Raw genomic sequence first — 11,823 nt, 5'->3', positions numbered from 1 at the left:
ACAAAACGAACTGGTGGGCACGTTACGTAATGCATCGGTCATCGTCCGGGTAAAAGAAATAAAAGTGCAAGATCTCCGCAGCCGGGTAACTATGCTGACTCAGATTGGCTTTCATCTTGCTTTGATAATCGCATTGCTATTGCTTTGTTCCATTTGTTCCACGCGGGGAGCAAGGCGGCCTTTCCGTTGTGGATTTGTAAAAATAGACCCGGTTTACATATTATACTTATATATTTATATTTTTTGAGTTGCATTTGTTTTCATGGTAAGGTTGATAAAGCTGTATAATTTTTTTTTTATTGTGTTTAATTAGATTTGTTGTTGTCGTTGTAGTCTGCCGCTGCATATTCATCATCATCATTGTCATCATCCTCGGGCCTACCGCTACCGTGGGAGGTGCGCATATCTCGTTCCCATAACATTCCGTACTACTTCAACCCCACGTCACAACAATCATCATGGGAGCCGCCTCAGGGATCAGATCCGGAAGTACTCAAAATTTTCATGGCCACGCATCATTCGTTTGTTTTGCCGCAAGCAGCGATCGCGGCCGGCCACCACCACCACCACCACCACCAGCAAGCACAAAAATCCAAGGTCAGGGCATCGCATTTGCTGATCAAGCATGCCGGCTCACGGCGGCCGGCTTCATGGAAGGAAAGTAATATTACCAGGACCGAGGATGAAGCCAGGCAGATCTTGTCCCGGTTTGAACAACAGATTCGGTCTGGCCAGACAACATTGGCGCAATTGGCCCTATCTGAATCTGATTGCTCATCTGCTCGTAAAGGTGGTGATTTAGGATTTTTTGGACCAGGTGAAATGCAAAAAGAATTTGAAGATGCCGCGTTTGCTCTTAACGTGGGCGAAATCAGTCCCATTATTAAGACCGCCAGTGGGCTTCATTTGATTGAACGTACTGCCTAAATAAAATGTAATATACAAATGTTACATCTATTATATGAATCAATGACCTTTACTCCTTATACTTTTTTTTTCCCCCTTCCCTTAATGCAATGCCACCAGTGTAAATACTTTTACATACCACCACTCGTCCCCCAAATCTCTGCTATCCTCGCAGACAACGACTTGCCGATGCGCTTGCGTGCGATCGTCCTTGACGTGGACGAACCTGAACTGAGTCCAGAACATCGTTCATGCACAAGATCTTTGGCTGCCTGCTCGCCTCCTTGCCGGTAAGCTTCCGTCAAAGCCGACCATAATATTCGCGGCGTGGCAAATTCCTTTTGGATCTCGATCGCTTTCTCCCATGATACCCCGCGCACGGTCGTCAACATGCGCAAAAAAACGTCCCGCACGGTCAGGTTGCCGCTCTTGGACGTGACCGATTGAAATTTGGCCATCGTGACGTGGTGACTGCTGGTGATGACAGTTTCATGCGCAGCCGGAAGTGATCTCAGGCGCGTCATTAGTTCAAAATACGTTTTGCTGTCCGGAACCTCCTGGTCTGGGATCACGTTCAACGATCGTGATTCGAATTCTCGCTTGATGTGCAACGTCACGCGACCCAGATACCGCACGGTTTCTTCCAGCCCGGTCGTACGCTTCAGAAAAAACCCTTCAATCACCTGGGTGGCCGTGATTGCGGTTTGCACGGCCTCATAATAGTTACCCAAATCCACGCCAGGGTATTCTTCAACAATGTAAATCACGTTCGGCAATCCGGATCGAGACAAGCGATATTTCTGTTCATGAAATCTCCCATCGCGAATCGATTGAGTTAAATCATCGATTCTTTTCCGTTCGGCCACATGTTCCAACACGATCAATTGTCCCGTGCGCACATGACGGGCAACCCATACCATGTCGCCAATGCCCAACGCCATTTGCGACGCGGTCACGCCTGGAATAGCGTTTAATTGAGTGACAAAATAATCCCTGTCATTCTGGGATGCCACTTCACGTACGTCGACAATTATTTCAACCGTAAACGAACCCGGCTGCCATACATGAAATCCAAACTTGGACGTCTGAGCGGAATGCCGTTGAGGTGACTCGTAGTTCAAAATCGTCCTGCGCACTGGGTCGATATTATTTGTTAATGATGGTGATGATTGATGTTGTTGTTGTTGCATGCCTGTAGTACGATGCGGCGTGAGTTGCCCTGTTCCGGACTTGTCCGCTTCCACCCGTAGCATTGCGTTGGCAACTTCGACCCCCAAACGTGAAATCTGGTATGTCTTGCGGCCACGTGCGCCTTGCTCAATGACAAGTTCGTGAGTCAACAATTTCTTAATACCGCTCCATGCAGTATAATGCGTCTCGCGTGTGCCGCCGACGGTCATGTCCCGGTTGGAACTACCCGGCATGTCAAACGACGAATCGCAATGCGACCGGGCCAGGGTGATGATTTCGGTCTTGCTCAGGCAAATGTCGGCGCGGCGTAAATGATTGTTGTGTTCGTGCAAAACTTTTAGAATCGCGTATGCGCCTGACCTGTATGCTGGCACGTATGGCTTTTTTGGGCCAGCTTTTGAATTTTTCTTGGTGGTAGAAGCAGCAGCAGCATCGGTGGTGGAGGCGGATGTGGTCGTAGTAGTGTTAATGGTATTTGTAGTCGTATTGGTCCTTGTTGAACTTGCGTTGGCAGTGATGGCGGCATTTTTTGCCTTTGCAGACAACGTGGTATTGTCGGAATCATCAGGAACCTGATGTCCGCCCTGCTGGCCCCTTAACACCTGTGCCTGGCCAATTTGAGGCATGGCCAAATTTTTCAAAGCGCAGTATTCTTTTAATTTTTTCTCCAACCGGTCACACGTGTTTTTGCCGAACCCCTTGAGCGCCAACATCTCTTGCGGGTGTGCGAACATGACCGGGCATGCCTTCAACGTATCGTAAGCACGCTTGTAAGTATGTTTTGAGTTCAAATTCATGGATTCAGAAACTTGTTGTAATTCAAGAAGCCATTCGAGAAATAATGGGTTGTTGTTTGGACTGGTAGCCATTTCATGGTCATGCTTGTTTTGAATCCCTCGTTGTTTGTGGTTTGTGTTTACATTTCAAATTTGTTTAATGTAATATTGACACCGCGAACCGTGAAAGATGGATGCGCATTCACACCATACAATTTCAATATACAAGTCATAATAAGCATACTTAAATGACAATTTAATTGATTTTATTTTTTAAAAAAAACGCCTCAATGTATATATTATAGGAAACAAGAACAAAATACAATAAAACATAAAAAAATATTCATTAAATACAAATTCTACTCCTCCAAGACAATTATCATTATCACTTTTATTTTTATTAAATTTTTTTTTTTTGTTTTTCAGCTGGCGGCTTTAACTTTAAATCGTTTACGTTCCAAAAACAGGAAAGCACTGCCGCCGCCAACCATCATGCTCATGCCAATCCACCACCATAGGTTTGCATCAATAACCGGGTTCCTGATCGCCGTGGTTTTAGACTTATTTTCAAACGACCGTCTTATTCGCTTCTTGACTGATTCACTCGTGGAAGTTGCTGAGGACTCGGTCGCTGACTTTGCTGTCTCGGTCGGGTTCAGGGTCACGGTCGGCAGCATTAACGGCGGCCGGTAGGCAAGAAACATAGGGTTCACCGGCGTGCCGTCGAATGCGTACAATTTCAGCCTGTACCTGCCGTGATAGTCGTCAATATCAACGTCCCATTGCTATAATTTGGTCGCGGGTTAGTAATCTTGTAAAAAAAAAAAAAAGAAAAAGAAATATGGAGTGTTATATGGCAGAGCTTACGGAGTAGACAAGAAACTGGTCATATCTGGAATACACTGATTCAGTACTCGAGCAAGGATCAGATAGTAACTGACGACCGTCAACACTAAACGGGGTAAGCAACAGCGAGCCGTTGGAAGCGACCGTGTATGTGCCGTGCTGAAATTGCAATACGGCGGTAGGGCACTTGGGCGTGGTAGCTATCAAATTAATTACACATCCGTCCAAAAAAGTAAAATAAAATCAAGCCAAAATCACATACGATTTGAACTAACGGAGTATATTGCCGTTTCCCAGAAACCGTCGTCGGTAAAACTGATGCTAATACCAGGCAAACCCGGTTCAATTAAAAGTTCATCAACCGGGTCATAAAATCCCTAAAAAAAATCAAATGGTTAATGCCATTAAAAAAAATCGCAAACAAAAAACAGCATGTGAAAAACTCACAGGGCCAGTGAACACTTTGGCAGACTTGGTCGTCCACGTCCCCGTCAAGGCCGTCACATTAGAAGCACGAACTGCAGGCAGAATAACGCAGGCAATTATCATGGCCAGCGCCAGCGCACCTATGCGCGGAACAATCATGACGAACTTATATATAATTTAACAGAAATAATCAAAAAGGGAAAAGGAAAAAAAAGGGCCTGACTCAACTTGGATCTATTTATTATTGATGATGGCTTGTGCGTTAAATTAATTCATGTTGAAACCGCATAAATGCGCTTTGGCCATGAGACATATGCCCAGCGCCTGAGTATATAAATTGAAACAAAAATAGAAACGCAGAACAATGATCAAGCTCGTCAGGCGCCCATGCTCGCTTTCCGTATAGCCATAGGCATGTACCTATTTATTCGGCTGGCATTCCAAGGTCATGCTTATAATCAGCATTCAACAAAATGCTGACTGATTGGCTGGCCAGAATCCCTAGTCACATCAATCACGTGACGTCAATCACGTGATTGGATGTGACGATAGCAGTTAACTATATTGTAAACAAAGCTGTGCCTGGTTGCATCAGGGTGGGCCGATATGAGCATTCTGTGGCAATCACTCTCTGAGGTTTTTCCTCCTACTGCAAAATTTACGGATCACGATGTGCCAGATTTGACCAGTAAGGTATATTCACGCATGGGCTAGCACTTGAGCCATAGTAATGCCAGTGTGTTAATGATTATTGGGCCCCTTGGCTGTCGTGCAAATGTTTAGTGCTTTCTTGTCACCGGCGGCACGTCTGGCATTGGCCTTGAAGTGGCCAAGGTACTATACGCCAAAAATGCGACTGTGTATATTACCTCTCGTAGTGTTGAAAATTTTGACCGAGCAAAAGCAGCAGTCCTGGCTAGCGCCGCGGAATCCATCGGCAAGCTCGAATTTGTCGAGCTCGACCTGATGGATTTGGCCAGCGTGCGCACTGCCGGGCTTGAAATTTTAGGCCGTGCGCCCGTGTTTGACGTGGTGTGGTATAATGCCGGCATCATGGGCCATGCCACGTTATCGGCAACCAGGCAAGGCCATGAAATTCACTGGGGTGCCAACGCGATCGGCCATTTCTTGCTTCACCGGTTGATAAGCGGCAAACTTATCGAGTGCAACCCTGGCGCTCGCGTGATTTGGTTAGCATCTGATGCGCATCTTTTCTCACCCGCACCGGATGGCGTGGATTGGTCTAACGTTGAGACAAGAAGCGAGAACTCTGATGGCGGCAGCAGCAGCAGCAGCAGCAGCAGTCAATTGGCATTGTACGGTCACAGCAAGGCTGCAGCAATTCTACTAGCTCACGAGACCGCGAGGCGTCAAGCCGTGTTGAGCGTGTCGGTTCATCCCGGCCATTTAAAAACCGGCATGCAAGAGAATCGGCCCAAATGGGTAAAACAATTGGGTGCACGTATCCTATTTCCAAGCTCATTATTCCATTGTTACTTGTACATGACTAACATGAAAAAGAATTTATTCTCCTACGACCCTAAATATGGTGCATACACGGAACTTTTTGCCGGCTTTTCTGATCAGATAAATGAGCATTCGAACGGAGCATACGTTATCCCCTGGGGACGAATCGGCCGGCCGCGATCTGACATCCTGGAAGGTTTGCATTCCAGGCACACTGGGGAAAGACTCTGGAATGTGCTTTCTGACTCTGTCAAGGACTATCTTTAATTTGTAATGCATTAGCTGACTAGTTATGATAACGTAAATTACGTAACGAAGATATCACGTGGCGCATGCCAACTTACTTACATAAGCGAGCGCACAAAGCCCGCCCTGTTGCCGGCGCCGCACGCTCCTTTTTTGCCCTCGCCGGGGACTCGGTTTTTTTAGTCTCAACCTTGTTGACTGCATAGAAGAGATAATAGTAATTACATATAAGACACTCATGGCGCCAGGTCGTTTTTACCGGGGAATAACATCTCGGTTCAAAATGGACGATGGCTTGGACCTGGTTTCTGACGTGATTCATGTCCGTAACATTCACTGCTCGTCCTGCGTCAAAGCCATTCAGTCGACCCTGCAGTCCTTATCGCCGCCGCCGTCGAGCATCGACACCTCAATCGAAAACAGGACCGTGAAAGTTGTGCATTCGGATGAGCTTACCAGGCATGCCATTACAGTTGCGCTGAAGCATGGCGGTTTCGAGCCGGTGGACAATGAGCAAGACGCAGCCACGCCGTCGCATTCCTTATCCCATGCCGCGTTTTCGTCCAAGCCCTGGCCGCTGAACGTGCCGCTGAACTATATCCGCCTACGAAACCATCGCCGTTTTTGCGAGGCATGCAATTCCGATCATGGGTCGCCATCGTTATCATTGGCCAAGCGTCGCAAAAGTAACGCGTCGTCCATTAGGACGCATTTCTCGCTTACCAGTGTTGACTCGGACCCGACCGACCAGGCCACCGAGTACCGTGCCTTGTATTCGGTCGGCGGCATGACCTGTGCTGCATGCACGAATGCGATCACGGCCGCTGTCAAAGAACTGCCTGGCGTGGTTGACGTTAGCGTGGACTTGCTTGGCAATTCGGCCACCGCGGTCCTGTTGAGGTCAGACGTTAGCGACACGGTCAGGCAGACCATCGATGACATTGGGTATGAATGTGACTTGGTCGAGGTTATCCCGGTCGGAACCGATGACGCAAGCAAGACTTGGAAAGTCACGGCTGATATTGGCGGCATGACCTGCGCAGCATGCGTGAGTGCTTTAACCGAAGCGTTCAAGCAGCACGATGATTTCGTGTTAGAAACAAACATCACGCTTTTAACCAATTCTGGTTCTTTTGTGGTTAACGATGCCAGCAAGGTTGACGTTATTCGTGAAACCATTGAAGACGTTGGCTACGAGTGTGGCGAGATTCAAGTTGAGGAGGACAGGTCTGGCATTATTAAGCGCCAGTCAAGAACGGTCACGATCAGAATCGATGGCATGTTTTGCGAGTAAGTAGATTCATTAACTTTAATTTTTTTTTTTTTTTTCTTTTTTGGTTGTTGTTAACGGTTATAAAGTCAATGTCCTAAGCTTGTGAATGAAGCCTTGGAAGAATATGGAAAGTCGGTTGAAGTTCATTCAGGTCTGGTCAGTCAAGACAATAACGTGGTTCGGCTTTCATATATTCCATCCGTGCCTTCTGTTACGTTACGTGGCATCATTCAAGACCTGTCTCAAATTTCGCCTCAGTTTAAATTTACGGTTGTTCATCCGCCAACGTTAGAGGAACGGGCCCGCAAGATTGCGCTTCAAGAACGTCGTCGCTTGATGACGAGATTAATATTGTCGATTATTGTTGCCATTCCGACGTTTATTCTTGGCATTGTCATGATGATGTTGTTACCCAAGACCAACAAGTATTATCAGTACGTGATGGAACCCATGTGGGTCGGCCGCGTTGGTAGGGGCATCTGGGCTATGTTTTTCTTGTCCACTGTCGTGTACTTCTTTGGAGCCGACATTTTTCATGTAAAGGCGTATAAGGAAATCAAAAGCTTATGGAAACCAGGCGTTTCTTATTATCGAAGATTTTTCAGATTTGGTTCAATGAACTTACTGGTATGTTTCTGCAACCTTTTTTTTTTAACCAAAAAAAAAATGGAATTAACACTCTCGTGTAGATGAGTTTGGGCACCACGATTTCATACTTTGCCAGTATCGCGCTCCTTATTTTGGAAGCAGTATCCCCGCCCGTGGATCACCTTGGCATGGGCGCCATGGGATATTCAACTACTTACTTTGACTCGGTCATGTTTCTAACCATGTTTTTACTTATCGGACGATTACTCGAGGCCTATTCGAAAAGCAAAACCGCGTCCGCCATATCGTTGCTGACCAATCTCCGGCCGCGGACTGCGTTATTGGTGGACACCAAGACTGGCAATACCGAAGAAATCGGTATCGATTTTTTGGAGGTAGGTGACACGGTTAAGGTATTATCCGGCATGTCGCCGCCTGCCGATGGAGTGGTCTTGAATGGAATTGCAGAATTTGATGAAGCAGCGCTTACCGGAGAATCCCTCCCTGTTGAGAAACGCCCTGGAGATCGAGTATTTTCTGGCACGTCTCACTCTGGCGGAGCTGCGTTAACCGTGCAGGTGGAGACTTCTGAGGGCGAATCCATGCTCGATCAAATCACGTCAGTCGTACGACAAGGTCAGATGAAGCGTGCGCCAATCGAACGGGTTGCTGATATTTTAACCGGATATTTTGTTCCCACGGTTACGGTGATTGCGATTGTGACTTTTGTGCTTTGGCTGTCGTTAGGGTTAAGTGGTTCGTTGCCTGAAGGGTATCTCGATATTGATATTGGTGGCTGGCCAGTTTGGGCTTTGCAATTTGCAATCTCCGTGTTTGTTGTGGCATGCCCCTGCGGCATCGGCTTGGCCGCACCGACCGCCTTATTTGTGGGTACCGGCATTGCAGCCAAGAATGGCATTTTACCCCGCGGAGGTGGTGAAGCATTCCAAGAAGGTTCGCAAGTTGACGTGGTCGTGTTTGACAAGACAGGCACGTTAACGGAAGGTGGTGCGCCTCAGATTACAAACACGTTGTTTTTATTACCGGAGCTCAAGTCGGTTGCAATTCAACTTGCCAGGGATTTGGAACTTAATTCTACTCACCCGCTTGCCCGGGCGATTTTGAATTACGCTGAACAGGAGAATTCTCGAACCGCAGAAGAATTGGAACTGGATAATGCTTTTGATACCGATTCTGACGACGGCGGCAAGTCCGACTCATCGTTGGAACGAGCAGTCACGTTGACCAACGAATTGGCCTCTTCGAGTTACAAAGTGCAACTTGGCCCGGTTAATCTGGCTGATATTTCTGAAGTCGCCGGCAGGGGTCTGAAGGGTAAGGTCAAAAATTCGGCTGACGAATCCGGCAACGGAATTGTTGAGGCGGTTATTGGTAACGAGAAATGGATGAACGATAACGGCGCGCAATTGACCAAGCATGAATCGGAAAGCATGAATTCATGGAAAAGGGATGGCAAATCAGTGATTTTGCTTGCCGTGCGCAGGTCCAGGGATGAAGAGAATCATTTTGCCGTGGTTGCACTTTTTGCGGCCGCGGATACGATCCGGCCGGAAGCCAGATACGTGGTCGAACAACTTCATGCTCGAAACATTGCCACCTGGATGATTTCTGGAGATAACGAGATTACTGCCAAGGCAGTTGCAGCACAGGTCGGCATTGCTGAAGATAATGTGATTGCCGGCGTGCTGCCACAAGAAAAAGCGGAGAAGATTACTTGGTTACAAAAGACAGCGTCGGTTCATGCCAAGACAGGATTTTTGTCTGGCCGCAATAAAAAAGAACGGTCGATCGTGGCCATGGTTGGCGATGGCATCAACGACGCGCCGCCGCTGACCGCTGCCGACGTTGGCATCGCGATCGGGTCTGGGTCTGACATTGCGCTTTCGTCTGCCAAGTTTGTGCTCATGTCTTCAGACTTGACACAAATCTTGACCTTGTTTGACATTTCAAGACTGGTGTTCCGCAGGGTCAAGTTTAATTTCTTTTGGGCCGGCATTTATAACGCTGTCGGTGTTCCGATCGCGGCCGGAGTGATTTATCCGGCCCATCATGCTCGTCTTTCACCAGCATGGGCCAGTTTGGCAATGGCAATGAGCTCGGTGTCTGTGGTTTGCAGCTCATTGGCATTGAAGTTGTACAAGCCTAAGAAGTATAAGTTTTAATGAAGGGGGGAAATAATTAGAAAAGTGTGCGGTTTTTTTATTTTATTTTATTTTATTTTTTCATTTAAGTGAAGATTATGTGGTGGTAGTTGTTTTAATTCAATAATAAATTTGTAAATTAGAAGTTGGATCTTAAATTGAACTGGAAGGGTTGTGATTGTGAGACGATATGGTTGTAAATGGCACCACGGTTGTGCATGCTTAGGCGCTGGCGCAATGTTATCCCAGTCATGTCATCATAAATGATGACATGGAATAAGTTACATGGATTTGTTCATATACACTAGATAAATAAATAAGCAATCATTTCCATCATTTCCACATTCATTTATACGTAACGCACTCATAAAAATAGAAAATGGCCACAATCAAATCAATTAGATTTCCCAAGTACACCAAGCCATCCGGATTCGTCCTGATTGACGTTCCCAAGCCAGCGATTACTAACCAGAACGAGATCTTAATCAAGGTTCACGCTGCCAGTATCAATCCAGTAGATGTGAAATTGGCAGCAGGCTTTTTGCGAATTATTGGATCTCCAGAGTATGTTTTTTTTTTTTTTTTAATATATTATTTGGTTTTGTCGAGTTAACAGAAATTGGTAAAGGTTCCCTGCTGCTTTGGGATACGACGTGTCCGGAGTTGTGGAAGCAATTGGAGATGACGTGAAAGATTTCAAAATCGGAGATGCAGTTTATTCTCGAGTTCCTCAAGCTTACTTGGGTATGTTCTACTTTTTACGCCTCTCACTATAAGTGAAAGAAGGGGTTTAATTTTTATTTTTGGGTGCAGGTACATTCCAAGAGTACGTTGTGACTAATGAGGAAACAACTTCTCTCAAGCCAAGCAACATCTCATTCGAAGAAGCCGCAGCGGTTCCTCTGGTGACTTTGACTGCATTGCAAGCGTTGGAAAGGGCTCCTGAATCGATCAAAGGCAAGACCGTGTATGTAAACGGTGGTTGTATGTTTAAATTTTTTTGTTTTGTTTTTTAGTTTTGGTGGTTAGATTTTTTTGCTGACTAGATAATAAAACAGTAAGCGGCACCGGATCGGCTGCAATTCAACTGGCCAAAAATGTGTTTGGAGCTTCGAAAGTGATCTCGACCGTGTCAACGGTTAAGGTTGATCAACTCCCCAAGGTCTTGGGCGAGGGACTGGTTGACGAGATTATTGATTACAAAAAGCAATATCCTCCCAAGGTTTTGCCGGACAGGTCAATCGACTTTGTGTTTGATACTGTTGCGGAAGCATTTCCATTGGTAAGATTATATATATTTTTGTGTGTGTATATGCGTATGGCTGTTTTGGTTTCTAATTTTTGCAAATATGTATAGCTGCATGCAGTAAAAGAAGGAGGCTACATTGCCACGATCGCGCTACCGCCAAGCGGCGATGCCATTGCTAGTGCAATGGGACTTAAGTTGAACTGGCTTCTCCAAAAAATCATCAACGGAGTCTTCAACGTGTACAATTACCGTGCCTCACGATGGGGAGTAAACTACGGATCCATTATTTTGGAATCCAGGAAGGGCGAGCTCAGACGAATCACGCAGTGGATCGAAGAGGGCAAGTTCAAACCAGTCGTGGGCAAAATCGTGCCCATTGATGACTTTGAACAAGTTAAAAACGCGTTTTCGCAGGTTTATGACGCAAAGGGCCTGACCGGAAAGACGGTGATCAAGTTTGCTTAGATGGATAATAGGTAGTTATACATGAATACAACGTAGTAAACAAATTAGTGTTGCTAAGAGACCAGTGGCAACTGCCAACCACGTGCGACGAAGCGTTGTGACGGATATGCCGGAGTGCAAGCCCTGACCGTAACCGCAGCAGAGTCAAAAAAAGGAAAACTTTAAAAAAAAAAATTTACTTGCCGCTGGGAGGCAAGCTTGTATACAAAATTTTTTTTTTCTCGCCTC

The 11,823-nt window shown here is 46.3% G+C and overlaps 6 protein-coding genes across 6 annotated transcripts; 4 read left to right on the top strand and 2 right to left on the bottom strand.

Moving 5' to 3' along the window:
* Positions 1-168: 168 nt before the first annotated feature.
* On the top strand, positions 169-1,218 carry V1514DRAFT_332178 (uncharacterized protein). The gene is made up of 2 exons (XM_066927809.1): positions 169-265; positions 334-1,218. Exons 1-2 carry the CDS (start codon positions 263-265, stop codon positions 925-927), a joined length of 597 nt encoding a protein of 198 aa, XP_066782969.1. The 5' UTR covers positions 169-262; the 3' UTR covers positions 928-1,218.
* On the bottom strand, positions 862-3,014 carry V1514DRAFT_332176 (uncharacterized protein). Its single transcript, XM_066927808.1, has one exon. It carries the CDS (start codon positions 2,964-2,966, stop codon positions 1,038-1,040), a length of 1,929 nt encoding a protein of 642 aa, XP_066782968.1. The 5' UTR covers positions 2,967-3,014; the 3' UTR covers positions 862-1,037.
* A 128-nt stretch (positions 3,015-3,142) lies between these two features.
* Positions 3,143-4,371, bottom strand: V1514DRAFT_332174 (chaperone for protein-folding within the ER, fungal-domain-containing protein). Its single transcript, XM_066927807.1, has 4 exons — positions 4,167-4,371; positions 3,982-4,096; positions 3,741-3,919; positions 3,143-3,658 (listed from the first exon to the last, which is right to left on the bottom strand). Exons 1-4 carry the CDS (start codon positions 4,302-4,304, stop codon positions 3,296-3,298), a joined length of 795 nt encoding a protein of 264 aa, XP_066782967.1. The 5' UTR covers positions 4,305-4,371; the 3' UTR covers positions 3,143-3,295.
* A 145-nt stretch (positions 4,372-4,516) lies between these two features.
* V1514DRAFT_332170 (uncharacterized protein) lies at positions 4,517-5,957 on the top strand. The gene is made up of 3 exons (XM_066927806.1): positions 4,517-4,838; positions 4,929-5,603; positions 5,667-5,957. Exons 1-3 carry the CDS (start codon positions 4,752-4,754, stop codon positions 5,877-5,879), a joined length of 975 nt encoding a protein of 324 aa, XP_066782966.1. The 5' UTR covers positions 4,517-4,751; the 3' UTR covers positions 5,880-5,957.
* On the top strand, positions 5,958-10,068 carry V1514DRAFT_332167 (E1-E2 ATPase-domain-containing protein). The gene is made up of 3 exons (XM_066927805.1): positions 5,958-7,148; positions 7,218-7,758; positions 7,821-10,068. Exons 1-3 carry the CDS (start codon positions 6,097-6,099, stop codon positions 9,900-9,902), a joined length of 3,675 nt encoding a protein of 1,224 aa, XP_066782965.1. The 5' UTR covers positions 5,958-6,096; the 3' UTR covers positions 9,903-10,068.
* Positions 10,069-10,177: 109 nt separating this feature from the next.
* On the top strand, positions 10,178-11,639 carry V1514DRAFT_368126 (chaperonin 10-like protein). The gene is made up of 5 exons (XM_066929895.1): positions 10,178-10,445; positions 10,510-10,625; positions 10,695-10,865; positions 10,940-11,163; positions 11,239-11,639. The coding sequence occupies exons 1-5, from the start codon at positions 10,261-10,263 to the stop codon at positions 11,593-11,595; spliced, it is 1,053 nt and encodes a 350-aa protein (XP_066782964.1). The 5' UTR covers positions 10,178-10,260; the 3' UTR covers positions 11,596-11,639.
* The last annotated feature ends 184 nt before the right edge of the window (positions 11,640-11,823 follow it).

The sequence above is a fragment of the Lipomyces japonicus genome, assembly GCF_038497905.1.
Source record: "Lipomyces japonicus strain CBS 7319 unplaced genomic scaffold V1514scaffold_23, whole genome shotgun sequence".
Taxonomy (NCBI): Eukaryota; Fungi; Ascomycota; class Lipomycetes; order Lipomycetales; family Lipomycetaceae; genus Lipomyces; species Lipomyces japonicus.
The sequence above is the reverse complement of the archived record's forward strand: the minus strand, read 5'-3'. Positions and strand labels throughout refer to the sequence as shown.

Coding starts and splice junctions, on each gene's coding strand:
- V1514DRAFT_368126 (XM_066929895.1), top strand. CDS start 10,261: ATGGCCACAATCAAATCAATTAGATTTCCCAAGTACACCAAGCCATCC. Junction 10,446..10,509: donor CGAATTATTGGATCTCCAGA/GTATGTTTTTTT, acceptor AAATTGGTAAAG/GTTCCCTGCTGCTTTGGGAT. Junction 11,164..11,238: donor TTGCGGAAGCATTTCCATTG/GTAAGATTATAT, acceptor AAATATGTATAG/CTGCATGCAGTAAAAGAAGG.
- V1514DRAFT_332176 (XM_066927808.1), bottom strand. CDS start 2,966: ATGGCTACCAGTCCAAACAACAACCCATTATTTCTCGAATGGCTTCTT.
- V1514DRAFT_332167 (XM_066927805.1), top strand. CDS start 6,097: ATGGCGCCAGGTCGTTTTTACCGGGGAATAACATCTCGGTTCAAAATG. Junction 7,149..7,217: donor ATCGATGGCATGTTTTGCGA/GTAAGTAGATTC, acceptor ACGGTTATAAAG/TCAATGTCCTAAGCTTGTGA. Junction 7,759..7,820: donor TTGGTTCAATGAACTTACTG/GTATGTTTCTGC, acceptor ACTCTCGTGTAG/ATGAGTTTGGGCACCACGAT.
- V1514DRAFT_332174 (XM_066927807.1), bottom strand. CDS start 4,304: ATGATTGTTCCGCGCATAGGTGCGCTGGCGCTGGCCATGATAATTGCC. Junction 4,097..4,166: donor CCAAAGTGTTCACTGGCCCT/GTGAGTTTTTCA, acceptor GATTTTTTTTAG/GGATTTTATGACCCGGTTGA. Junction 3,659..3,740: donor ACCAGTTTCTTGTCTACTCC/GTAAGCTCTGCC, acceptor ACCAAATTATAG/CAATGGGACGTTGATATTGA.
- V1514DRAFT_332170 (XM_066927806.1), top strand. CDS start 4,752: ATGAGCATTCTGTGGCAATCACTCTCTGAGGTTTTTCCTCCTACTGCA. Junction 4,839..4,928: donor TGCCAGATTTGACCAGTAAG/GTATATTCACGC, acceptor GCAAATGTTTAG/TGCTTTCTTGTCACCGGCGG. Junction 5,604..5,666: donor AATGGGTAAAACAATTGGGT/GCACGTATCCTA, acceptor AACATGAAAAAG/AATTTATTCTCCTACGACCC.